This window comes from Natator depressus, chromosome 11 (genome assembly GCF_965152275.1).
Source record: "Natator depressus isolate rNatDep1 chromosome 11, rNatDep2.hap1, whole genome shotgun sequence".
Taxonomy (NCBI): Eukaryota; Metazoa; Chordata; order Testudines; family Cheloniidae; genus Natator; species Natator depressus.
This window is the reverse complement of record NC_134244.1, coordinates 39,064,871-39,092,288: the sequence shown is the minus strand read 5'-3', so window position 1 is coordinate 39,092,288 and position 27,418 is coordinate 39,064,871. Positions and strand designations below refer to the sequence as shown.

The 27,418-nt window shown below is 40.4% G+C and overlaps 1 protein-coding gene across 1 annotated transcript in view; it reads right to left on the bottom strand.

Annotated features, from left to right (window-relative positions):
* Positions 1-27,418, bottom strand: part of MYO3B (myosin IIIB) — a 340,336-nt gene that overhangs the window by 101,857 nt on the left and 211,061 nt on the right. The window contains exons 30-33 of the mRNA XM_074967534.1: positions 12,947-13,058; positions 11,684-11,846; positions 10,874-10,954; positions 1,314-1,434 (exon numbers count right to left, since the gene is read on the bottom strand). Of these exons, the coding sequence (XP_074823635.1) occupies positions 1,314-1,434; positions 10,874-10,954; positions 11,684-11,846; positions 12,947-13,058 (477 nt within the window). The remainder of the gene's footprint in view (positions 1-1,313; positions 1,435-10,873; positions 10,955-11,683; positions 11,847-12,946; positions 13,059-27,418) is intronic.

Sequence of the window (27,418 nt, the reverse complement as noted above, 5' to 3'; positions counted from 1 at the left end):
GGGTAGGGAGCTGCACCCTGCTTGTGCAGTTATGGATGGTGAGTTATGGGTTTCCGCAGGGAGCGAGGACCAGCATGCAGACAAAGTTGGGGTGGTAAGTTGTACAGAGCTCATTTTCATGAACTCTCCCTTTGCCTGAATGCACTGCAACAAGCTTTTATTTCTTCTTTTTGTCCTTGTTCATTGGACCAAACCTTTCCCTTCCATAAATTAGATTGCTGCACTAAAGAGCATCTGTAGCGTTCTGGGCTTGCATGGCCCAGGAGGATACATGTGGTTGTACCTGGTTAGAATCTTTTAATGACACACATTGTAACATTTAGTACAAATTATTCAATCTAAACCAATCACTAAGTTATCATTGAATTTAACTGAACTGAATTTTATGAGTACAAGCAGAGAAATCAGAAGTATGGGTTTGGAGATTTCAAAGGTCACCTCTTTTTAAAATCTTACTCCATGGAATAATGCAGTCTGCTTAAAGCCAAGTAAGTCATCAGTTTTCTCAGAGAGCTCTATTAAGAGGTGTAGCAGGCTCTTGCTGTACCGCTAACTGGGAAGTATATATTCCAGAGAGAACCCAGAACTGTCATTCCTTGGGCCAGAGGGACAAAGATGTGTCAAAGAGGGGTTCCTACCCCGGTGAATAATCAATGCAATGTCATGGATGGCAGCTATAGAAGAGTAAGCGGCCTCCTACAGCTCCAGCTGAAGGTAAGATACATGAGGACAACTGGATGGAGTGAATCAGCTGGTAGAGCTTGGAGTGAGAAAGGTTAAAAATCCTGCTCTCTCAGCAAAGAGGTAGGAACCAGGGTTAAGATTTGCTGTACTCCTAGGCTCTCTGAAGGGGACTTACCGACCTGCCTTTTACTGTTATGGTCTCTACCTTAGATATGCATGGAGCATTACAGACATAAAAGAAAACCATGCCCCTATCTCAAGGAGCTTCCAATCTAGCAAATTTAGTCACTGGTATGTAGTCCAGTCCTGTGAAATGCTGAGCAGACTCAACTCTCACTGAAGTCAATGGATGCTGAGTGTGCTGCTGAGAAATGTACAGGCCCACAATCTGGACAGATAATACAACAAACAAAGACATCAAACTCTGATAAGAGAGAGAACATTGAGATGACTAAACTGGTGGAGGGACTGGCCCCGTTACAGGTTTCTTGCTTACAGAATAACAGGATCCCAAAGAGATGGCTGAATGCTGAAGCAGGGTATTTGTTTTCAGAGCCTATTCCTTTCACCTTGTGTTGTATGGGATATGATTTTTGTGAACATAATGGACACCAAAGGATTCAACTCACCAATGTTCTTCACAGCCAAAACTGGGGGCAGAGCAGTTGTCCACAGACTCAGTATCAGCCGGGTAACCATCGCTACTTTTCAATCTTGAATAATTTTTTCGAACAATGTATCCTCTGAAAGCTAGACAGACGTAAGTATGAATAAGAGGAAGCTTCACAATCGCTCCTAGTCAGAACTACCAGTTTCTCTTATACAGAACAGGCACCCTCCTGCTCAGAGCTGAGTGCTTTCAGTCCCTATTTAAATAAATGCAGGCCAAAGGCAGTCAGCACCTTGCAGAATTGGGTCCACTTTTAAAACACTGGAAAAATATTTAGGGCCTGATTTTCACTTAAACTAAGGCCACTTTACACCATTCTGGTAGTGCAAACAAACTTAAAGTGAGAATAAATGTAATTACTTAGTTTAATGAAAATCAGGCCCATGGTATATTAATTAAAACAGTAATAAAAAAGCCATCCCGTTTTACCCACAACTACCAGGATTAGAACGGATTAACATTTTTCAAAATTTGAAATTTTTACTTAATTTTTTGTCTAGGTTTCACAACAAAAGTCACAATTTTTTCTTCCCCTATTTTTCAACCAGTTGTAACCATAACAGAGCATTTTTGAGATACATTAGGCTTAATCATGTCAAATATCTTTACATGCCAAGAAATGTTTTGAAGTTATACCACCAACGCAAAAGCACACAAGTTAAGTAGGAGGTAAGAAACAGTAAATTAGATAGGAAGCTTCTACTGCAGTGGAATGACAAAAAAAGTCAGTGGGTAAAATTTTCAAATGTGCTTAAGCCCCACTGAAAGTCTATAGGATTTTGGCACCTGAGTCAGTGAAGCACTTTTCAAAATTGTATCCAATATAAATTTGGGCTTCATTCTCTCTAGCACTGAGCAAAGATATTATAACTCCTGTATACAGTACAGGTAAGACCAGACCTTATAAATACAGTGTTGCATTTGAGAAGCAAGAAATTTAAGGAAATATTAATGTCACAAAGGAAAATAAAATCAAGGGTCTCCTTCTCTCCCCTAGGAGCTATATCAAACACTGATTTATTTTAAAACATAAATAAAATGATTAAATGGCAGGAGGGGGTGGGGGAGGGATAGGTCGGGAAGGGGAGGGATAGATCAGTGGTTTGAGCATTGGCCTGCTAAACCCAGAGTTGTGAGTTCAATCCTTGAGGGGGCCATTTACAGATCTGGGGCAAAAATTGGGGATTGGTCCTTCTTTGAGCAGGGGGTTGGACTAGATGATCTCCTGAGGTCCCTTCCAACCTTGATATTCTATTGTATGTGACATGAGGAAAGTACATACAACGGAATTTAAATACAATACACACACAAAAATGATGATAACCTTCTACTGCACAATATATGACGCATGGAAACAACATAGGGAAAGGATTGTTTGTCATGGACCACCAGGGTATAGTAAAAACTAATAGGATGATAACATGCAAAGGAGAATTTGGGATGAATATGAGGACACATCTCCCAGCAGTGGCCTCAATTAGGAAAGTATCTTTGCTTTAGGAAAGGCAGTTAAGCATCAGGTTCAGTCTGCAGAATTGTTCCACAATGGAATAGGAGAAAGCCCCATTACCTGAGTTGTTGAAATCTATGCCCTGATGTTGCAATGACATCAGTGAGACTCTGTATGGGCATAGTGGATCCCAATGCAGGATCAGGCCCAAGAAATTTGAGAATATACTGAAGGGATTGATCCTGCACTGGCTAAACGATGTAGCAGGATGGAGAAGGGCCTGGATAACCTAAATATAGGAGGACTGATGAGAAGACCTACAGGTCATTTCCATCTCTAATGCATATGGTTTCTATGAAAACAGAAATGTGTGTTGATAACAGCTATTTTCCCCAGTATCAGAGGGGTAGCCATGTTAGTCTGTATCCACAAAAACAACGAGGAGTCCGGTGGCACCTTAAAGACTAACAGATTTATTTGGGCATAAGCTTTCGTGGGTAAAAAACCACACTTCTTCAGATGCAACATCTCCTCGTTGTTTTTATTTTTCCCACGGTGTTTTAAATTCCAGGACTACTAGGCACTGTCCACGCAAAGGAAGTCCCTACCCTGTACAGTTTACACCTTAAAATCCTCACATTTTGGGATTATTCATGGAGTCTCATCTTTCAGTGTTTAACTACTCTTTTAAAAGCAGCCCACACTGATGTTCTGTTGCATATTAATAAGAGTGTGTTAAAGAAAACAGAAAAATAGTCACCATAATCTCTTTTTAAGGGTTTCCTTAGGGAGAACTGTAACCAATCCCCTTCCTGTCGAGTTGAATCACAGGATAGCATTAACTACCTTCTCTTCAACCAGTGTTTCTCAAGAAAAATCTATGTAGTTACATTTTTCTGTGCAATGCACGAAAATGAAAGCCACCTGAACTGCTTGAGTTGTGGTATGCAGTGCATCATAATAACCTAAATATTTCAGTGCCTTTGGGAGTTTTCAGAATTGCCAGTGTTAGAAGCAGCAAAAAATGCTTTTTAGTGAGATGTCATTATCTTTCACTTCATTTCCACTGAAATAAATAACCATTCTTTTGCAGAAAGAATGATAGAAGTTGGGCCTGCTGAGGTGCTGTAAATACAGCATTCAGGTATCATGAGACTGAAGCACTTTCCTTCCTTAATAAGAAGACTGGAAAAGTCTGCCTACCAGGCAGAGAGGAGGCAAACATTCAGCTGCCTCATGTGATCAGCCTTCCAATCCTTAACTATCCCCTACTGACCAGACAAGAAGCCTACTCTGATGTTGGCTGCAAAGACAACTGGCCAGCAGCAGCTATCTCTACAGAGCTGAAATGTGCCAAATACTGGTCAGTCTATGGACAAGTTTAAATAAAAAGGAGCATTGAAAATAAACTTAAATAATAAAATGATGATAGCATCAGCAGGCTTGTTTTTCACCTTTTCTTAAGTCTGAACCTTCAGACTTTTTTTTCCTCATTACTACTATTTTAAAAAACGGAGTGTCACATTTCTTACAATGGCACTTTTTACCCTGTGGATACACTGGACTGCTCTTCAATTTTTTTTTTAATGCAATGAAACAATTCAGGATTGTCCTTCATTCACTAACTAAATGGAGCTTGACTATATCTGATTTCACTGTAATAGGTTCCACTGTATTCCTTTGTTTTCATAAATATTTTAGAACTTAGCTTGTCTTTGATTAAACTCTATCAAAGGCAGGTTTCCTAGAATGCTTAGGTTCTGCAAGGTAACAGGTGTGCAATTCCTGATTCTCCTTTGACTCATGGGATAACCTCAATAGCACGGCAGACCAGCATGTTTCCTAAAGGTTTCATTCAACATTCAGAGGAGTGTTTCGCTTCAGCATTTTTGAAATGGATCCATAATGTTTCCAAAGCAACATACACACAGGGCATTCTACTGCAGGAGGCTGAGAGGTCAGGAAGCTGCTCCATCACAGCAATTTGCATTACTGACTATGGCTGGTTTTGACACTAAGCACTTGGCTCAAAGAGTGTGAAATTAGTAGATGCATGTTGCTAATGCCCCATGAACAATCATCACATCACTGAAGAAGAATGATTACCAGCTGTCACTTTATTTTCACCTTATGTATCTCTACCGCAAACTTCATAGCAACAGTATATTCAGTCCTGATCCTTACACGGCTAATGACAACAGGATTTGAGCTTGGAGCAAAATGGGATGTGAACTGCACATTATCACTCATATTAATAGTCATTTGGTGTTAAATTATTATATGTGCCATGCACTTTGGATACTGATGCTCATACAAAATGAGTTTTCCCTCAGGTTCAGCGGGTAGCAAGTTGCAATTATTTTTACCTTCAGGACTCGGACTTGATGCTTTGCTGTTAAAGACCTTTATTCACAAAGAATTTACTGAGCCATATAGATTACACACAAAGTTGTTCAATTTTGGTCAGCAAAAAGTCCAGGCATTTTCCTGCTGATTCGCATAGAGTAGTGTTTCCCAAACTTGGGACGCTGCTTGTGCAGGGAAAGCCCCTGGCGGGCCCGGCCGGTTTGTTTACCTGCCATGTCCGCAGGTTCAGCCGATCGGGGCTCCCACTGGCCACGGTTCGCTGTGGCCAGCCAATGGGGGCTGCGGGAAGCAGCGGCCAGTATGTCCCTCGGCCTGCACCACTTCCCGCAGCTCCCATTGGCCGGGCACAGCGAACCATGGCCAGTGGGAGCCGCGATTGGCTGAACTTGTGGATGCGGCAGGTAAACAAACCGGCTGGGCCCGCCAGGGGCTTTCCCTGAACAAGCGGCATCCCAAATTTGGGAAACACTGGCATAGAGAATGTCTTGCTACAATGGGCTATTGAGCACAATGTAGAGAGCAATCAGGACAATCATAGATTGATGCATAAAACATATAGGCAGGAGGTACAGAAACATTTTAAAGCAGCAAGAGAGGATTCATCCTTCTCAAGAAACATCTCTCTCTCTCTCTTCATTCCTAACCATAAAAGAGCAGGTAAAACAGCTACTTACATAGACAGACACTTTCAAATCCTAATCCCATTTACAGTAACAAACAAGAATTACTGTGCCCTTGGAAATGCAAACTAGTCACTTGTTGAAGGGACGATACCATAATATCGTGGTACTTTATAGGCCCAATTTTCAAACTTGGGTTCCCAAGTAAGACCTCCGACTTCCTCATTTGTCTTCTCAAATAAGCACTTCCAGTGTTTAAGTGCCAAAATTTGAGAGGGTTTGGACACTATGATCCTCCACTTTTTTACACAACTTTTATGCCAGCCTAGTTATCCAGAGATGCCCATTGTCTCCTGTGGATCTCAGGAGGTTTGCAGGTTTACAAACCTTAGGGTGCAAAACACTTCTCTCCCCCCCCGCCGCCATTCCGTCAGTGGAAGAATGAATAGAAAACTGAGTTTCAACTTGTGGAATTTCTTTTCCTAGCATGTGTTCTCTCATAAAGGGGAGAACAGAGCCGTAAATGTACTAGTAAGTATTAGCACCTTTTTTCCAGGGTTGCAAACAGGGCTTATGATGCAGCTGGGTATTATTGTCTAAACAAAGTGTTTTAGATTACTGGCTGTTATGGTAAAATCTGGAGTGCAAAAGCCTGTGACAGCACCCAAAATTGTGGCTGCTAATCTGAACCTCTTAAGTCTAGAAATCAGGCTGGACCAAGTAGGAATAGGTTCGCCAAGGAGTTCTGTCCTTTCCTGGCTCCAGCTGGGTCATGAAATAATGCAGGAATAGGCTGCCTGTCCAGTGAGCTTTCAGTACTTTTCCGTTTACAGTCAAAACCAGGAAGTACAAATCTAATGGAAATGTAGATGCACTCATAGTGTATGTCTACATTTGGAGCTGAGGGTGTGATTCCTGAGCACTTTTGAAAATCCTAGCCATATACATTTTACATACATATTAACTTAATGTAAATCGTATGTAGTTCTCCCCAGTCCCAAAATTTTGTTCTTAGAAGGTTGTTAGTTAAGACTGTGAAATAGTTGGTGAGCAACATCACATGGTAAAAAGTTACAAGACAGAACTAGTTCATAAAGGGATTGTCTCATTTCTCTTTCCTCCTGAGCATCACAAAAAAGAACTTGAATCTTGAGTTCTTGAGTTCTCAGTAAAGAATTCCACAGTAAAATGTGGCATATGGTGAGTGCATGAGTGTGTGTTGGAGGAGGGGATGGTGGCTCAGTGGATTAATCATTTGCCTTTCACCTCTGGAAGCAGAGTTTAAACTCAATCCTGACTAGAGTTGCACAGCGTATTCCAGATGGCTAAAGAGGCCTTAATTAACATGAGTTCAGTGATGTCACCTCAGATCTAAGTGAACTGCATGCACCACTCATTTGGCATTTTGGCAGTGTCTGCTCACAAATGAAACAGAGATTAAAATCCACTCAAGTCTTTGGAGAGAGCTGTCACCTGACATGGAAATCCACGCTATGGTGACTGGGAATGGAGTAAAAACAAACAAAATGACCATTATAATTGAATTTACTTGGTTTTAATTCTAATTAATAAAACATGGTGATACAAATATAGCTACAGATCCAAAGCTGGTGTAAATCAGCATCGTTCCACTGAAATCAAACAATGGCAATCCATTGATTTACACCAGCTGTGAATCTGGGTCAATGTAATGTTAAAATTATTTCAACAAAGTGATTTTTTCCTTGTTCTAGGCTTTAAACAAAGCAATACAAACCACAGCACAAAGAAATAACAATACTTCATTTTTGTTTGAGCAACTCAATTCTTTCACAATATGTTTGCCTTCTCTGTGAGGTAGAAAATTGTTATTATCCATCCATGTTTTACTGATTGGGAAACTGAGACACAGTTAGGTGGGTAAGGTTTTGCCTACACTGGGGATTTTAGCCACCAGTGTAAATACACTGATGTAGCTCACATTGTGTGAACCACTATTGTAGATGTACTGAACTGCTTAAATTCATAAACATTTTACCTATTAGCAAGGGGTTTTTTCCACCCCCAAATAATGACTTAGTTTTGGTGTAATATTATACACATAGGAAATGTATCTTCATGTATACTTGGGTTTTTTAAAAATTTGTTTTTTCTTCCAACATTTCCATCAATGGATAGTGAACTGGTTGGGCCCACTGAGATCTCCAGACCAACAGCTCATGTATTTGAAAGGCATCTGTTTATTTTTAAAATGCAAATGTAGCCTACCTCAAAGACTGACTTCAAGAAATGAACAATCTGAACAAGTCAAGAGGTTTTCAATCAGAAGCTGTGTTCCTCCTTTCTATCAGGCTATGCTCACTTGCTGTCAAAACCACTTAAACAATATCCTGGAATCTGAATGAAGTCCCCCCACAATTAAAATGAGCAGGATAATCCTGCGAGAATTATTCAGGCAAATCATTTTTCACACAGTTTAAACTAATGATAAGGTCATTTACAAAAGAAATCACTGCCTTTGAAATGTTGACTTGTAGACAGAGGACTGCCTGGAGCAGGGCCATAGATAACAGTGAAGACTGGCTTCCTAACACCACCCTTGCAGTCTTTGGAACTGATTCCAATGAAGAGAAGGCCCAATAAGGTTAATACCCCTACTTTGATCTCTGTCAAAGCGTACCAGCAAGAATTAATTTACATTTCAGATGAAAAAGGTTGACAGCATGAAAAGGCATCTTGTTTCTGGTATGTGAATGTGCTGTAATAGATCGGGAATTCTGAAAGGAAGTTCTGAGGAAGCTAAAGGGATAAGCTGCACTGCTGCTTTTATTGGGAAGGAGATGAAAGGAAAACAAATTTCAATATGTGCTGTTCTGTAGAAACATGTAAGCCAAATGCTTCCAAAATTTCAAGGACTGTTTTATTTTGGTATATATACTTTAATTATGTGGTTTTACAAATGCCTGACCAGCAAACGCAAGTACTGTATCTCTGTGATCTAAATTGCTCATTCTTTAAAATAATGTTAAAATGACCACATTTCTTTTTCTTGAAATGCTGTCCTTTATCTGTACTTACATTGTAAGCTCTTCAGTGTGGAGATTATGTCTATTTGCCTGTTCAGCACCACACACTTTTATGGTGGCATGGGAGTAACAATAGTAATAGACAGTCTATTTTAAAACCCAGATAATGGTCACACTTTGCAATTATTTGCTCAGCCTTGAAACACAGAAAGACTAATCTGCAGAGATAAACAAAATGTTTAGAAAGAAGTTTCAATTAGAGAGTCCTAGATATAGATTTCCTAAGGCAGAGAGTCACACACACTGAAGTTTGATTTTCTGAAATAAATGATTATGCACCATAAATTCTAAAGCTGTACCAAAGATGGGAATAGCTGTAAAGCATGATTAACACGAAGGTGCGCTGTGTCACTCTGAACTCTGTAGTCCTAATGCACATCCATCGAATCTGATCAACACAATGATCAATGGTTTAGCAATGGGCATACATATTCTGCATGCCCAGGACCTCTACATGGAATTCTGAGGCAAAATGCTGCCTAGCACCCTCCAGGGCCAGGTGTTGTACCACACTGCCTTCCTATGTGCTGTGCCAAATGACTACTTTAAGAATTGGTAATAGTGCAGACTGAAGGATCATCTGTGACCTAGCCTCTCTTTCCCCCTGTACTGCACGGACTGTTGGGTTGGCTGGGAAATTGAAGTGCAGGCATCCAAATGTGAATGTAATAATGATTTCCAAAAAGAGCATTACTGTCAAGAGTCAGTGCTTTACAACACATCTAAAGATGGATTCCCTGTATGAAGAACTGGTACTCTGTGTTAAAACGAGAACAATGGATGATAACAGCACAGGGGTGGGGAGCAAGTAGAGCATATGATTATCCAGTCACTTGGTGTTTGCTGTAACTTGGAAAAACCTTCCCGTTCAATAGCTCCCAATTTCATTGAACATACAGCATATAGCCCTAGAGCAAGGCACATGGTATTTTATGAACATACAGAATAATATGTATAAAGAGCCTTGCCCTAAAAGAAACGTACATTGCCTTTCTAATACTACAGCCAGAATTGTATTATTTTGCCTTCCTTTTAAAGTCATAGTGATGCTGACTCTCAAGGAACAGGGTTGGGGACAGGAAGGAAGTTGTTGGATTTATAATGAAAATGGCTTGTCAATAACATTTTGGTTTTATGTTCAGAAGTGAGAGAACATTCAGCAGAAAATCTTTTCTTTCAGTTTAACTATCATCTGAGAAAAACAGAACTCAGAGGTAACAGAAGTCACATAATTATAGTAAAAGCAATGACTGGACTGAAATGTGGAGCACAGGTTTCTCTGTTGGTACATCTGCTATGGCTCTTTTTAGATCTGCTACAGAACTACTTCACCCTTGGTTGTAGGGAACGATGGCATACACAGGTGTGGTACATCATCCCTAGTTTGCTTCATGTTGGCTGCATTTGAAACTATAGCCTCTCTGCTACTGACTTCAGTAGGTTGGATCTTATAGTTTCAGTGCCCTATGATCTCTTGCTCTTTACTAGAGACCTGCACCACCCCGCAGGCCTGTTCCTTCAATAATCTCTTTCCAGTTTATTCAAATTCATATTGATATGCCTGCATTGAAGCCTGGCAGGGAATCAGAGGCTTGGCCCATGCTGGGAAAATCCACAGCAATTAAGAATAAAACCTGGCAATCTGCCAATATTAGGGATAACCACAAAGCCAGAGAGATGGCATGTCCAGTGGCTATCATCCATACTTTAAGCAAAACGATTCTAGTGCTTCACACCAACTCTACACATGGTTAATACACATTGATTCTCTGAGCCCAGATGGATCCCTGAGAATTCATTCAATGGCTTTTAATCAGCATGTTTTGCTTTCAAAAATGTACTCACCATAAAAGCTCCAAAGTCCTGTCACTGGTGACATTTGATATTGAAGAACACATGATCAGAAGCAGTACTTTCTGATTGCTTTTGTTTGGGCTGTTTACATTTCTCTCAGCTATAAATACTGACATAAAGCTATCCATAGCAAAATAGTCTGTGGAAATAATGTTTTAATTACCTGCTTGAATATGTATAGCAGCATCAGTTCTTCTGTTCCTTATTTCCTTGTACTTCCTGCGAGCTTCATATCCTCTCCAGGCTAAAAATACAAACCCATGTGTTGGGAATTACGGTACAGTTCTTTAAGGAAGTGTTATAGAGTCAGAGATGTGCCTAATCTTTCATCCTCCCTGCCATAACCACCCCCTCCCACTACCTCTTCCTCACCCACCCACCAGTTGAACTCTGGGCTCAAGACTGGAGTCTAAGCATCTCCACAACATCAAACACATCTCCAGTCTTCCAAATTTTAATTGTCTACATGTGCTCTCTGATGTCACAAAGTCAAGCAAAGACTGAGGTGCAGAATCATTGGAAGTCAAAATTCAATGCAAACAACTGCATCCCTCTAACACCGCACCTCCCAAAAAATACATCAACAGAGTGAAGCATGATAAACTACTAATAATCAATCTTCCCAGCCCATGGCAGTATTTATGTTATTTGGAATGCAGAGGTACATGCAAAAAGGAGACTGTAGCTATTGCATCTCTTCTGTGTGCTGCACATTAGTGGAGAGACACTGAACAACACTCTTCCTTTGTTACAGGCATAGTCTATAATAATAAAACATTTAAACAAAGACATTAGTGATTACTAAACTGATAACTTAGAAATTAATCTGTAATGTTGGTATCAGTTAGCTGGAGGGGGAAAGCACCACATATTATTTTGATTTCACAGCAAACCATTGAGAAAATGAATAGATAATTTGCAGGCAATTTAAAATGCCAAGATTGTGCATGAAATAAGGAATATGAATGTTTACCTGACTGAATGGCGACGGCACTATTTTCTCTTCTCTCTTTGATTCTCTTATATCTCCTAGCTCCAAGCCACCCCTTGGTATAGGCCTGCATTACCACCACCCTGCCTATAACTTCTCGCAGGAGCAAATTTAACTGCTCTATGTGGTAATACTTTAGAAACACCTGAAATGGAACAACAGGTTCAGCATTACATGTAAGCAGCAGAATAAAGTCTTTTATACTGCCTCCTCATTAGTATTAGTTCAATCTACATTACAGCATCATTGCTAGAAAAAGCTGCTAACTCTTATAGCTAGAATTTCAGAAACCATGTGGTAGAATATATGTTTTTAGTTTATTGCACCAATTACAATCACCCATTACAATGCAAGTCACACAATTATCCCTGTTACCCCCAAGTAAATCACTGGTGACAGCTTGGTCAGAATGCTGCATTTCTGTATCAGCAATGTTTAAATATAGCTTTTCAAGCTACAGCTGATTTGTGGTAACATTTTCAATAATGGTCTCTTTCATTAATGTGGCATTACACTGGAAATCCGGTGGGAGTCCTTAGGATAAACATTAGCACAAAGCGTTCCTCATGATAATGATAAGAGGGGAGAGGGGTGAGTTTATAAATACAGAATTGTATCCTAGTTCAGGGGCCAAATCCTAAGAGCCCCTATTCAGGAAACTCCCTTTGGCTTACTTCTAAGGAATGAGTAAGCAATTTCAGGATTTGGCCCCATATTTTGCAAAATCAGTCACACCATTTTAAACTATGAACAAAGGCTGCTACTAAAATAGCCCAAAGCATCTCATCTGAAAGGCTGGACCACTTCTGCAAACCGATACTGGCCTAAAGTGGTTCACAGATAGCAAAGGCTAAATGGTGGCATTAAGCCACAACCTACAGTAGGGAGGATTGTGGAGGAGCCCCACACCAGCAGGCACTACCGGAAGCACCGTGCCTCAGGTGCACCCAGGGGTGGTGCGGGTACTATGCCACGTTTGGGAGAGGGTTCTATGTGCATCTCTCCTTAGGCAGGCTAGGCAGGAAAGGGGCAAGGCATTCCTTCAATCTAGGGAGGCTAGCACCTGCAGCAACACTAGCCTGAAGCAGCAGTCAGCGTGCAGCAGCAGGGGACATTCCTTGCACCCTCTCCCTTTCCCATCACATCCACACAGGGAAGAATGAGCCACAGCTTCATTAAACCACTCATTTGACATGCCTCGCTGCAGAGAGGACACCCCTGGAGAAAACCAGAAACATGCCCTACCTTTGTTTTCCCAAGAACCCAATTGTCTAGTTTCGATTTCTCCAAAATAGCAATACAGCTTTCTCTCGTACCAAGAGGGGTCTGATGTGCCTTGAAAGCCAGGTAATAATACCTACAAACCCCAAAGAACAAAGAAAGAGCAAGTTAATTGCTACATAAACACACTAGGATTGCAACAGGAAATTATTATACTCCTGCCAAAGAAGTACTTTGAGTATTGTGGGCAAGATCCTCAGCCCTACTAAGTCCCGAGACCCCTTTCCACTAATACGGTGGAAAAAGGGGATTAAAATCCTAAATGGGCAGCTGAGGATACACCCGGCAAAGGGGAATCTTTGAACCAATACTGCCGCCACCTATTCTATCCTTGGGTACACAAGGAAGGGGCTGTGGCTAGAGTATACTGCACTCTAGCAATCCCTGCTAGTGTAATGGCCCATAAGGAGATTTTATGAGGCAGTGCCATTTAGAACAGCGTAGAGGCTGCACTAAGTTTTGCTTGGGAATAGAACTATGCCAGTGAGAGGTTGGGGAGGTGGCAGAAAGCAAAACAATGAAAAGGAATGAGAAAATTAAAAAACACATCTCCCCCGGAAATTACAAATGTGCCACTCAAGTTTAGATGTAGCTCTAAATGTCCTGAGAAGTGGGAGAAAGAAAGCACTCCTCTTTCCCTATGTGACACCATTGCATTCACACTCAGTGAGGCAGCAGAAGTGCTCAAGCTAAGTCCCAAAGACAGTTTAAATGGAAGAAGGCTGCTCGCAGAGTATTTTCCTTGAAGTCTCTTTTTCTTTGGCACTTGCTAGCCTTCTGGCCATCCTGCAAAGCCCTTTTTTCAGGTATCTGGGAAAAGTGTGGGGAGGTGAGCACTAAGGAGATGCTTTGCTGCTGCTGCTGCTACTACTGCTGCTAACTAGCTAGTAATTATTAGTTAGGATTGCGTGAGGAGTTTCTCTCTCTCTCTGTGTATATATATGTGTGTATGTGTGTGTGTGTGTATATATATATACACACACACACACATACACGCGCACACACTCATTTTTATTGATATTATGCATTTTTAATCATTATGAAAGCTTCAAGGGCAATGGTCTGCCACTTGTTACAAAGCGTTAAAATAAATACAAATAAACACACATCATCATGCGCCAGTATTTAACAGGATTAGACGATCAGTCTTATTGTTACACTCCATCCTATTCTCCTATGCTACATGTACCTCTGTTTTTTGTATGTAGATAAAACCATGTCTAAAAGCAATGCCGTCTTTTTAAAAATGAAGGGCCACATTCCCTGTTGGTGTAAATTGGTTCAGCTCCACCAGAGTCCATTGGAGCTGTGCTAGTTTACACTAGCGGTGAATTTGACTCTGCAACATTTTAGATATTAGTACTTCTTAACTGTCAGTTGAGCAAACACCTTTTTTAATAGGGCGGAAACAAGCCTAAATCAGCATACAATGTCTGAATTCAAAATCAGACTTTATCACCACCAGTTATGGGACCATATTCAGCTTCATACTTATCTCTGGTCCCACAGGAAGTGATTATGGCTTCTGGAAAGAAGAAGCATAAGAGAAAGCTGCTAATCTGGAACTGGTGTCACACTAACAGAGAGATGACATTCTGGCTCCAGTGAAGTCAATGGGAGTTTTGCCTTTAACCTCCATAGGGCCAAGATTTCATCCAGTGACCACTCTTTGTGCCTTTAAATTTCTGGAGTAAAAGTCTGTGTACACTCAGCAGTCAGTCTGGCCCACCCTGCATATTTACATGTAAATTAAAACCCTCCAAGTTCCTTTTAACAGTCGGGTGCTGCCAGCTAGTCAATGAGCTGATTCCACTTGTCTCCAGCAGGAACAAAGTCAAATACCAGCACCAGAGAGGAAGAAATACAGTGAAGCCATGTTAACTTGTTATCTAATGAGATGTTCATTTTCTTACATCAGAAGTAACAGAAAGGATTATTTCATCCCCAGTGTCACTGAGCGTGTTTGCTATTGGTATTTGACTATTTTTCTCAGAGAAGCATCAGCAGCCATAGTGCTCATTGGGCAGCCTGAGCTCACACTGGGGCCCCAAGTTTGCATTCATGATAGGGCTGCCCTCCATAAATGGAGCATTGCAGGGGGAGGTCTCCTAGTGATCAATATTCCTAACAATGAGACCACAGATTCTGAGCCACTGGCGATAAAAGCCAGCATTAGCAGGGTTAGTAATACAGTGTTTACTGCTGTCTGTATTAGTGACATAAACTGATTATTGAGGCTGAGAGTCTGCCAGTGTGGCAAGAATTTAAAGATTTACAATAAAAATGACTCTTGTATCAATCTTCACTTACAGAAAATGGGAATCTTGGACATTCTAAGAGACCACCCGTGCTCCCTGTCTCTGGCAAAGGGGTGTGTTCATGCAAAATTAAAACCAGTAAGCCCTGCCTATCTCATTGCTATGGATTCATTGGTGGTAGAGGTGCTAGCTGGTGGGAGATCATGTGATGTTTTTAATTGGAAGCATTCCCACTGACTACAGTGGGCTTTGAACCAGGCTCATAGGGAAAAATAAATTATTTTGTTTTGCTTAGGTGTCCTTCACATGCAAGATTTTCATACAAAGAACAGTCACCAACAATTATGTGAACAAACACTGTGCAAATAGCTGATGAAAAAGGGATACGAACGTGTTCATATTGAACAGGCATTCAGATTATGAATGAACCAATGTTCCCAGACTCTGTTTTTGCACTATTCAAATAGCTCTGGCTATAAAGTACTGTATTAATTAAATAACTGATATTATGCATTTCCATTAGTTTACAAATTAAAATTATTTTACAATTGCACTTCTTTAAGCTGTGACAGCTCCAGAACTGTCACCTCTACCACATTTAAACTACTTGGCTGTTAGTCCTTAAGTGACATCCTTAAGTGTGTAGGAGCTCATTGTTTAGACTGTGATTGAGGGAGGGGTGACAGGCCTAACTAACTGTTCCCCGACATATAAAATAAGGAACAGCAACCAGGTGCCCCCTTTAGATCCAAGGAAGGGGAACCAGCAAGAGCCTGAGACATGCAGCCATGTAAGGACAGAGCACAGTCTAACTCATACTAAAGAAAACATGGATAGTTATTATGGAGGATAGAATATAATGGCAACACTTTTTAACAGGAGAATATGATTTTCAAATATTAGCTTCAGTTAATCTCTAGAAAGCAGCACCAATTGTCACAAGAAAGAACAAAGAACCACTAAAATTATCAATTAAGATCAAAGGGTAACAAACCAATGACTAAAGCATTGTAGCCAATACTGCACCAGACACACTGAGGAACTATGCTGATGTATCACGATTGAAGACATGGTACACACTGTGTAATGAATGGTGGCAGATTATGTATTGTTAAAGTACTTTTTTAATGCAGTGAATTTCTCCATACCAACCATATCTCATAATTTATTGAGGCAAGTACTTATGAAGGAAATTTAAGGGTGATATCATTTAGCAGCTATGGAGAGCAGTGCTACATTCAGGAGAAAATAAAGGAGTGGATCTAGTTTATTACTAAGGTTAAATTTGTTTTTAGTGTTGTAGCCTGGCTGGTCCCAGGATATTGGAGAGACTTCTGTTGGCAAAAGAGACATGCTTTCAAGCTATACAGAGCTCTTCTTCAGGTCTCAGGCCCTGAATGTTGTCAATCCCAAGAAGGGTGATGGACTTTTGCACTGTATTGGTGAAACCCAATCAAAACACCCCCAACATTTCCTAAAAGGTATGTGCTAGTTTGCAGTCCCACAACATCTATTTCCAACATGGCCCAGAGTATACAATTTATGTAGAGTTAAATAAGTTCTGTCATAAGTAACACTGGATGTTCATGTGATTTATGCTTACTGATAACTTAAGTTTGTTTTCATACTTCTTTGGAAAGGTCATATCAGTTTCCCAGTAAGCCATGTATTTTTTAGTGGGTGGGGTGGGCTGGGGCATATAAAAGTATAGAATAGCTTTCAGATCGTCTGGCTTATTTGTAATTAATATCAAATATTCTTTCAACATCTAATAATCTTCTGCACATTAATACATTACAGCTGGCATCCTAGTAATTTAGAAGCTACATCAGGGTCACATACTGAAAAATTCTTGGTTCTACAGGTTTTCGAGGTATTTCACTTATAGACTTGACCATACAATTTAGTTACATTATAAACTTATTACCATCATCTTTAGTTTCCTATACAACTTTGTATTTCAAACTGTTCATGGCTTACTTTCTGCTGCTATCCTTATAAAACAGTATATAGTTGAACTGTAAGTTAAAGCAATGCCACTTTTCAGTACCAAATGCTTTTCCTGAGTGCTATGTAGACTGTCTGCTATTTATAGAAGATGTTAATCTTGTAAAAAACTATGCGCTTTATTAACTGAGAGCTTCTGGGAATTTATTTTTGTCTAAAGAGAGTGTTCTATCTGTAGTCAGTCTTTTGATGGTTCCTAAAAGCTTTGTTTAGCTTAACCTGTGCTTTTGTAAATTTGTCAAATGTTCTTACAAAGTCCAGCCACTGGATGGAGGACTCCGCTAACTGGTTAAATAAGTTTCCTTTAGTGTAAAAAAGAAAAGCAGTACTTGTGGCACCTTAGAGACTAACAAATTTATTTGAGCATAAGCAAGTGAGCTGTAGCTCACGAAAGCTTATGCTCAAATAAATTGGTTAGTCTCTAAGGTGCCACAAGTACTGCTTTTCTTTTTGCGAATACAGACTAACACGGCTGCTACTCTGAAACCTTTAGTGTCAAGTTTCTTGTTGGAAGCTACAACACTAAACCTTTTTGTTTATGGTGTCAAATGTAAAAACAGAAGTGTCGTCATCATAACATACAAAAGAGCTGCAAGACTGGCAAATCCTTTCTCATTGCTAAATGCTCTTGTGTAAGAACTTTTTTCCAGAAATGGTCCTGGAGTTTGAATAGTCCCAAAGTTTGAAGGTACTTAGATTTGGGTTCCAAAATTAAAATCCAGGTTGAGGTCTAGATTTTGGATCAGCTCAGTGTTTGAGACCAACTCTAGTTTTTCTCTTTTTCTGTTAGTGGATAGTCCAGTTTCCATCTGGTTCCTGCCTCTTGTTATATTGTAACCCACACACCTTCTGGGTGTCGGGTATGGTGTTCTGTCCCTTCTAGTCAGGGGTGAAAGTAACTTAAGGGACTTACCAGTATGCAGGGTGGCCGGGGTCCTGAGCAAGGTGGGGGCGGGGCCTCAACCAGAAGGGGTAGGGCCTCAGGCAGAAGGGGCAGATCTGGGGCCACACTCCTACAGCCAGCCCTTCAGCATGGCTCCAGCAGTGATTTAAAGGGCGGTGGCTCTGGCCCTTTAAATCGCCGCCAGAGCCCCACGGCTCCTGGCCGCCGCTAGTACAGTCGGCTGTGTACCACTCTTACCGGTACGCCGGACTGGACTGGACTGGCTTACTTTCACCTCCGCCTATAGTGGGGAAAGGGTGGGGTGAGGGAGGGGGAGAGCGAGAGAGAGAGAGAAGATCACACTGTTGTAGGCACCTATTTAATCTGTACTAAGGCTCACTCCCTGTTGGAACACAGGATTTGCCAAATGGGATCATACAATCAGTTCATCTAATCTAACATCTTGGTTCTGGTAATGGCCAGTACCTGATGCTTTAGAGGAAGGTGAAACACCTGCTTGAGTCACTGTTCAACTGTGCAATCTTGTACAGGGTGGAAGAGGGAGGGCAAATGTGGCTCAATTGAGATATACACCAAAACATCTTGAGGCTATCCAAAGCAGCAGAAATTCTGAGAATTTCTAGTTTTGGGGCCTAATTCTGACCTCAGTTGTACTTGAGTAAATCCACAATAACTCTTCAGAAATCACATACAAGATGGAGTTACTCGGGATTTACTCAAGTACAACTGAGGTCAGAATTAGGCTATATAGTTTCTATCAATTATGTAGGGATAAAATTAGAAAGGCCAAGGCACAAAACAAGATCAAACTCACTAGGGACATAAAGGGTAACAAGAAAACATTCTACAAATACATTAAAAGCAAGAGGAAGACCAAGGACAAAGTAGGCCTGTTACTCAATGATGGGGGAAAGACAATAACAGAAAATGTGGAAATGGCAGAGGTGCTTAATGACTTCTTTGTTTCAGTTTTCACCAAGAGTGTTGGTGGCAATTGGACGTCTAACATAATGAATGCTAGTGAAAATGAGGTAGAATCAGAGTCTAAAATAGGGAAAGAACAAGTCAAAAATTACTTAGACAAGTTAGATGTCTTCAAATCACCAGGGCCTGATGAAATGCATCCTAGAATACTCAAGGAGCTACTGAGGAGATATCTGAGCCATTAGTGATTATCTTTGAAAAGTCATGGAAGACGGGAGACATTTCAGAAGACTGGAAAAGGGCAAATATAGTGCCCATCTATAAAAAATGGAAATAAGGACAACCTGGGGAATTACAGACCAGTCAGCTAAACTTCTGTACCCAGAAAGATAATGGAGCAAATAATTAAGAAATCAATTTGCAAACACCTAGAAGATAATGAGGTGATAAGTAACAGTCAGCATGGATTTTTCAAGATCAAATTGTGTCAAACTAACCTGATAGCTTTCTTTGACAGGGTAACAAGCCTTATAGATAGGGCATATGTGGTATATCTTGACTTTAGTAAGGCTTTTGATACTGTCTTACATGACCTTCTCATAAACAAAGTAGGGATATACAACCTAGATGGTACTACTATAAGGTGGATGCATAACTGGTTGGAAAATTGTTCCCAAAGAGTAGTTATCAGTGGTTCAGTCATGTTGGAAGCATGATGAGTGGGGTCCCACAGAGATCAGTTGTGGGTCCAGTTCTGTTCAATATCTTCATCAATGATATTGATTTAAATAATGGCACAGAGAATACACTTATAAAGTTTGCGGACAATACCAAGCTGGGAGGGGTTGCAAGTGCTTTGGAGGATAGGATTAAAATTCAAAATGATCTGGACAAACTGGAGAAATGGTCTGAAGTAAATAGGATGAAATTCAATATGGACAAATGCAAAGTACTCCACTTAGGAAGGAACAATCAGTTGCACACATACAAAATGGGAAATGACTGTCTAGGAAGGAGTACTGCGGAAAGGGATCTGGGGGTCATAGTGGACCACACGCTAAATATGAGTCAACAGTGTAATGCTATTGCAAAAAAAGCGAACATCATTCTGGGATGTGTTAGCAGGAGAGTTGAAAGCAATACATGAGAAGTAATTCTTCTGCTCTATGCTGTGCTGACTACACCTCAGCTGGAGTATTGTGTCCAGTTCTGGCCACCACATTTCAGGAAAGATGTGGACAAATTGGACAAAGTCCAGAGAAGAGCAACAAAAATGATTAAAGGTCTAGAAAACATGACCGATGAGGGAAGATTGAAAAAATTGGGTTTGTTTAGTCTGAAGAAGATAAGACAGAGGGGACATGATAACAGTTTTCAAATACATAAAAGGTTGTTACAATGAGGAGGGAGAAAAATTGTTTTTCTTAACTTCTGAGGATAGGACAAGAAGCAATGGGCTTAAATTGCAGCAAGGGCGGTTTAGGTTGGACATTAGGAAAAACTTCCTAACTGTCAGGGTAGTTAAGCACTGGAATAAATTTCCTAGGGAGGTTGTGGAATCTCCATCATTGGGGATTTTTAAGACCAGGTTGGACAAACACCCGTCAGGGACAGTCTAGACAATACTGCCTTGAGTGCAGGGGACTGGAATAGATGATCTCTCGAGGTCCCTTCTAGTTCTATGTTTCTATTATTCTAATTAGTTAAAATAAAATAGGAAATAAACTGTAGTGCTAAGTTTCCAGTAATAAACCTTTGGCTGCTAATTTTGATGCAAGTCTGTTGTCTAAATATTTCGAAGTAAAAACATTGGAACTTAGATGCAAACTGGTACAAAAAGGAATATTTTATTTTCTACATTTGCCTGTTCCCATTTGCAAACTTTCTATGTATTGTATGTATTCAGTTACTTAGCGCCTAAAAATACTTGACTAGTCACATTTGTAAGAGCAGCAAGACTGCAAGCTAAAGAGAAGGCAATACCTCTTCAGAAGGTTTTATTCCTCAGAGATAGAGATACACTTTAAATGGTGTTAATGATCATTGTATTTATATAGCCTTTTTGAACGAAATGGTTCCTACATTGCTTTACAAACTCTGCTGCCTGATGTGCAAACACATATATTTATAATATTCCCAAACAATATGTTAAAATGGAGTTAAGATTAACTGTACACATCAGTAATTTAGGGTAAAACAACATTACAAAGAAGTTGTATTTATAACAAAATCGGGCATTATAAACCTGGGAAATTTAGAGTTAACCTTAAACGTAAAAGAAATCCAATCACACTAAGGTATGTAAATGCCATGAAGTGGCACTGTCCAATAACTCTATGATTATGATTGAGAAATTTGAGTGTTTGTTGTCCCACATTAGATTAAACCGACCTTTAAATAAATATTTGAAGTTTTCTTTTTGGCTCCCTCATATGATAAACTGCATTTATCATCCACCTGTGACTACTAGGTCTATACTCCACCCTCCAGCATATCTCAGAAAGGTCTACTTCTAACACTCCAGACCTCTGAGCAGCTGCATAGAGCTACCATTTAGAACCAAATAAACGATCAACCATTTCCCTCCCACGATCAGATCTCTGCCCCAAAGTACACTGGTATGAAGTGCAGAATGGGCAATGTTCAGTGAAAGGTTTCAGGTCCAGTATCTCACAATCCATTATTAGGTGATCCCTAGCTATGAGGGGAGATTCCCAACTTTCCAACAGGACACAATGTTTGTTCCTAGCCCTGGTAGGTCCTGAGATATTGGACCTTCAAATCATGGCATTTTTATGCATGAAAAAACACTATCATTTTCAGAGATTTCTAAGTTGTACTGGCTATGATTTTTCTCTCATTCTCATGCCTGTACAATTGAACACCTTGTTCTAAGGGACTCTGGCTTTACCAGTGGAGAATCTGGAAAAATGTACCAATAATAATATTTTTTAACTTTTTAAAAATCCCTCTAAAAGATCACTAAAATAGTTCTTCTGTAAAGGATTCTGTAATAGCAAACAGGGTCTGTCTACCCTTCAACCTGGAAGGGTTCCTATGGTTCACAGGTTGAAGAGGAAAGGAGTACTTGTGGCACCTTAGAGACTAACAAATTTATTTGAGCATAAGCTTTCGTGAGCTACAGCTCACTTCATCGGATGCAGCTGTAGCTCACGAAAGCTTATGCTCTAATAAATTGGTTAGTCTCTAAGGTGCCACAAGTACTCCTTTTCTTTTTACGGATACAGACTAACACGGCTGCTACTCTGAAACCTGTCATTATGCAAGGTTGAAGAGAGACACTCACACTAGCTGCATTAAGCCAGTGCACTACAAAAAGAGTGTAGCTGAAGTAGCACCAGCAGTGGAATGGACTAGCTGCCCAGAGTATGTGTGCCTAGGGTCTCAGACAGATACGTACTTGGGGCAGCTGGACCCTCCCGCAGCTCACTCTGCCTGCAGCTACCCTCTATTGTTAGCAAGCTAGCTTGGTGAGAACAAACACAAGTGTGTCTTCTCAGCCTGGGAAACACTGCTTCCCCCCAGCTCTAGGTGTAGACATACCCACGCAGATTACATGCATGTGGGGTGTGGTGTAAGGGTTTCAGTGGTGCTCATTTGGGATGCCCTATATAACTCACGAGTGACTCTGTGCATACTTGCACATAGGCAGTCATTTTTTTCCACCTATTGATTGCAAACCTCTCTGGAGTAAAATTCTATCCTGCAGCTGTTTAACAGTCCACAACAAATGGCAAGAGTCCGGGAACAAGATATGGAAGATAAACTACTGTATCACATTTAATTTACAAGAGAAATTTGGGTAGACAGACGAGGTGAATTCCTGATCCCACTGGAGTCAATGACAAAACTCCCACTGACTTCAGTGGGGCCAGGACACTAAAGCCATGTCCCCAAACATCATGTTGGGGCACTGGTTCAGTGCTGACTCAGAAGGAAGAGTGCCACTCACTTTATCACTTATTACAGAACTTAGGGATGAAATATTGGCTTCATTGAATCAGTAACTAAACTCCCATTGGCTTCAATTGGACCAGGATTTCACTCTAAGTTTTCCGTCCTAAAGTGCTCTCCATTTGAAAAACAAACAAACCATAGGAGCTGCAATACCAAATGAGATCTGTGGACCAGAGGGATCCTACATCATCCCACAGTGGATGATTATGGAATAAACTGCCTACATAAGGGACGTTTCTTTCAAACTACCATGGGAAGCAGGATGGTTTACATTACTTATTTAAAAAATATCTAGTGTAACTGAGGATGCTTTTATTATTCATATAAATACCCAATCTATGTTATCCCACTAATCTCTTGTCCTTGATGATGTCAAGACCCCAACAAGGGCCTTGAGAGCCAAGAGTCAGAGCAGGGGCAAGCCTGAAGCTGGGAGTAGTGGTGGAGTTTGCAGTCAGGTTGCAGGCCAAAGTAAACACCAAGGGCCAGAAACTGAGCCAAGTTTCAGGGAATGAGCCAGGAGGCAAAACCCAAATCAACCCAAGGTCAAATCCATCAAATTCAGATGCAAGGAGAAGGAACGGTCATGGCAGCTACAGGAGATGCACACGGTTGCCTGCACACGTCCTGGAATGCCCCTTGGGTTTTTATAGGGCAGGGAGCTATGAGGCTGCTGTCTGTCAAACCCTCAAGGCAGAATGTCCCATGGTTTGAGTCCACAGCAGTTCATGGGAAGTGGAGTGCAAGCTGATTATAGCTGCTCTGGGCTGGCAGCCTGGAGATGTCAGCTGCCTAGGAGCTCTACAGACCTAGCTTCTAGATCTGTGGAGCCTTATAAATATCTTGTGGAAATCAGTTCCACAGATGGATTTTTTTTAAAAATAAGTATATCTTTTTCTCAGTTGTAAATGTGTTGCCTTTTAATTTCATTCACCTGTTCCTGAATTAATGAATGAGATTAGACAAACGCACATATTGAGGGGAGATGGCTTGAGGATTGCATATATTGATGAAAACATATTAGGGATTTAGAATGGCAGAGCAGTACTAAATGCAGTGGTTTCCATTCCTCTTCTCCCCGCGTGGACCCCTCCAACCCAAACCTATCACAGAATTTGTGTAGGTGGATCCTTGTGCCCCTAGGGAATCTATTAACATCAATGGTGCTCTCTACAGGTTCATGAGCCAGCTGGGGTAGATGGAGTCATAAGACCAAGGCCATGGATTGTAAACTTTTTGAGACAAAAAGTATGTCTTTTTGCATATTGTACAGTGTCTAGCACAATCAGGACCTGCATTGGCCATCCCTCTTATATAATAAATAATAATATCATCATCATCCTGCCATTGAGGAGGCAATGTTCACAGGAAAAGCATAACAGTGGTGTGCCCTGTCACAATCTTGGAGTGAGGCATTCTATAACAAAGGATAGGAGGCCAGAGAATAAGGTAATGAAAAAGAAAATCACAGCTATCTTTTATTTTTTCCTCCCTAACTTGTTATACAACACTTCATGTCACATTTTTACGTGCTTGTGAGGATCTTGGAAGTGATACTATTCAGTTGTGTTTATAGGGCTAGTGGTTTACTTCTTTCCTACTTCAAGGGAAGGGATATACACAGATATATATTTTATAACAGATGGTTGTATCCTTGGTTAAGGAAGCAGTGTGTGAATGGGTGAGAATTAAGCTCTTTTTCACTATCTGTTTTTAAACCCAATAAACTATCTTCCAGGTCTGCAACACTGTGAAATAATCTGTTCTACTTGAAAACAGAAGACAGTAAAGAATAACATTAAACAAGACTTTATCTTTTATTTACCTCCACCTGATAAACCCTGAATGGCTCTGCTCCCTGACTTTGATTGTTTTGTCCTCAGATTTCCTGCTAAGAGTTTACAAAACACCACTATTGAACAGGAAGATAAAAAGCACACCTATTTGTTTAATAACATCAAGGGGAAAAAAACTGCTGGCTCATCCATTTTGTTGTTATGTTGCTCAAAAGGATCAAAATACCAATTAACTTGCTGGCTTAGAAAATCTTTGATATCCTCAGATTTACTGACATTTTGAAACTCTTGTTCTTAATAGCTTTTTGATTATGAACAAAGAACTGCCAATCTGTTTAGCATTTGACCTGTTTTCTCAAATATTTTTATGTCTTCAACTACTTCAATGCCTAAAAACACTTGACTAATCAGAGCTGCTAGTTAAGGGAGCCTGCTTTCTCTTCTACCTATGAATTTTTTTAAGCATTGCTATTTTTTTTTTAAGTAGGGGATATGGAAATTGTTTTAAGAGAAGTAGGAAGGTGGACAAGGCTGGAGCAAGAAACTCCTGGCCTATATTCTGAGCTCAAATACTGAGTCCCCTATGGTGTTGGGCAAATCAATTATCTCTTGGCCCTCATTTTCCCTACTTAGATTCTCTTCACTAGAGAATTACATCAAGTTAGACCACAAACCTAAGGACCCTTTGACAAGATGTTAAACATGACTTGCACCTGTCTGCACTGATGGCAAAGCTGCAGTTGGCATTGTGACAGGTTTCAGAGTGGTAGCTGGGTTAGTCTGTGTTAGACTTACCATGGCTTTTCAAGGTTGTGTTTTCACGCTGTAAATTTATAGAGAGGAGAAGCCTGCTGATAATACTGGCCCTGTTCTCCATTCAATTTACAGCTACATTTCAAGGGAGGTAATCCTGATGTACTCAGGTGTAAATGAGAGAAGAATCAAGCCCACTAATTCTCCCTCATCTCTCTTCAAAAGTGCTTTGAGTATTAGTTAATGTTCATAAAACACTACAAAGATGATGGGCCTGGTATAACCTCAGTGAAATCAATGGAATTACACCAATGTAAAACTGGTATAATGAGTGAAGAATTAGACTCAAAAAGTAGAGTGTTTTCAGTGAACAGAGAACTCTTCCTACCTGAAAAATGTGTTTCTTGCTCTCTTCCTTCACAATCTATTTTCCTATTGTATATTAATTAAGTGTATGGCTACACTACATAGCTTTTAGCAACATGGCTGTGCCACTACAGCTGTGCTGCTAAAAGCCACGCAGTATAGATGCTGTTTGTCTGCAGGAGAGAGCTCTCCCGCTGACAAAAAGCTTCCCCCCCGCCCCAGGAGCAGCAGTGGCTCCTGCTAACAAAGTGCTGCTCATATCAGCACTTTTCGTTGGTAAAACTTTTGTTGTTCGGGGTGTGTGTGTGTGTGTTTTTTTAACACCCCTGAACGGCAAAAGTTTTGCCGACGAAGTGCCAGTGAGGACACGCCCTTAGCATAAAAAGTCATTAAAAATTTAGCCCCTAATAGTTAGTGACCTGATCCTGATTTTCTTTGAATGGATTCATTATTCACGAGTATTCTCTCTATCGCCTGGATGATCAGTTTTCAGACTGTGCATTATTTCTGAAGTCTTTGCTTTAGCTATTCACCGCTAACATTGTCACCTGGTACTGGGTCTGATCCCTGACTAGACGACAAATATTTTAAACAGGAGAATAATGAATAGCAAATAATTCACAGATTCAGAGATTTTAAAGCTAGAAGGGACCATTAGGACCATTTAATCTGACTCCTGCGTAACACAGACCATGGAATTTCACCCAGTGATTCCTGCATTAAGCCCGTAACTTCTGTCTGAGCATCTTTTAGAAAGACATCCAGGTTTGATTTACATATAATTAATTATGGTCTTCCAGTACAAATGTTCAGGTCAATAAACACTTCTGTTAAAATTCATGATGCTTCCAGGACACACAAACATCTTCACAAATATCCAGAGGCTGTCAGAATGCTCACAAGCCACAGGGTTTTCCTAGCTATAACTACACCAATATAGTTAAACCAAGATAATTATAACCCCCCCATATGGACACTCTTATTCCAAAATAGGCCCTCATTCCTGAAGGAGTGGCTTTTTCAGTGTAGCTTAAACCCCTTCCAAAGTGATATAAACTAAGCCAAAAAGGTGCTCTTCTACAGGATTAAGTCTACATGGGGAGTTACATTGTTATATCAATTTAAATTCGCACTTTAACTCAGACTGCTATAACTTTCATATGTAGGAAAACCCATTACAAATCAAACAATGTTTTTAGTCACAAAAACATTTATAAATCATCTTTTACATTCATCTAGCTGAATGTGCAATATCCGCAGCGCCACTGCAATGTTGTCATGTGGCAGAAATCACCAATGGTGAAAAATGTCTGATGGGGTGTGGTTAATTTTTTGCCACTATTTGATTAGTGCTGTGCAGACAGCCTGAGACAGAGGCCTTGTCTACACTACAAAGTTTTGTCGGCAAAAGTTATGCCGCTTTAATCAAAACCGCTGTTGCATGTCCACT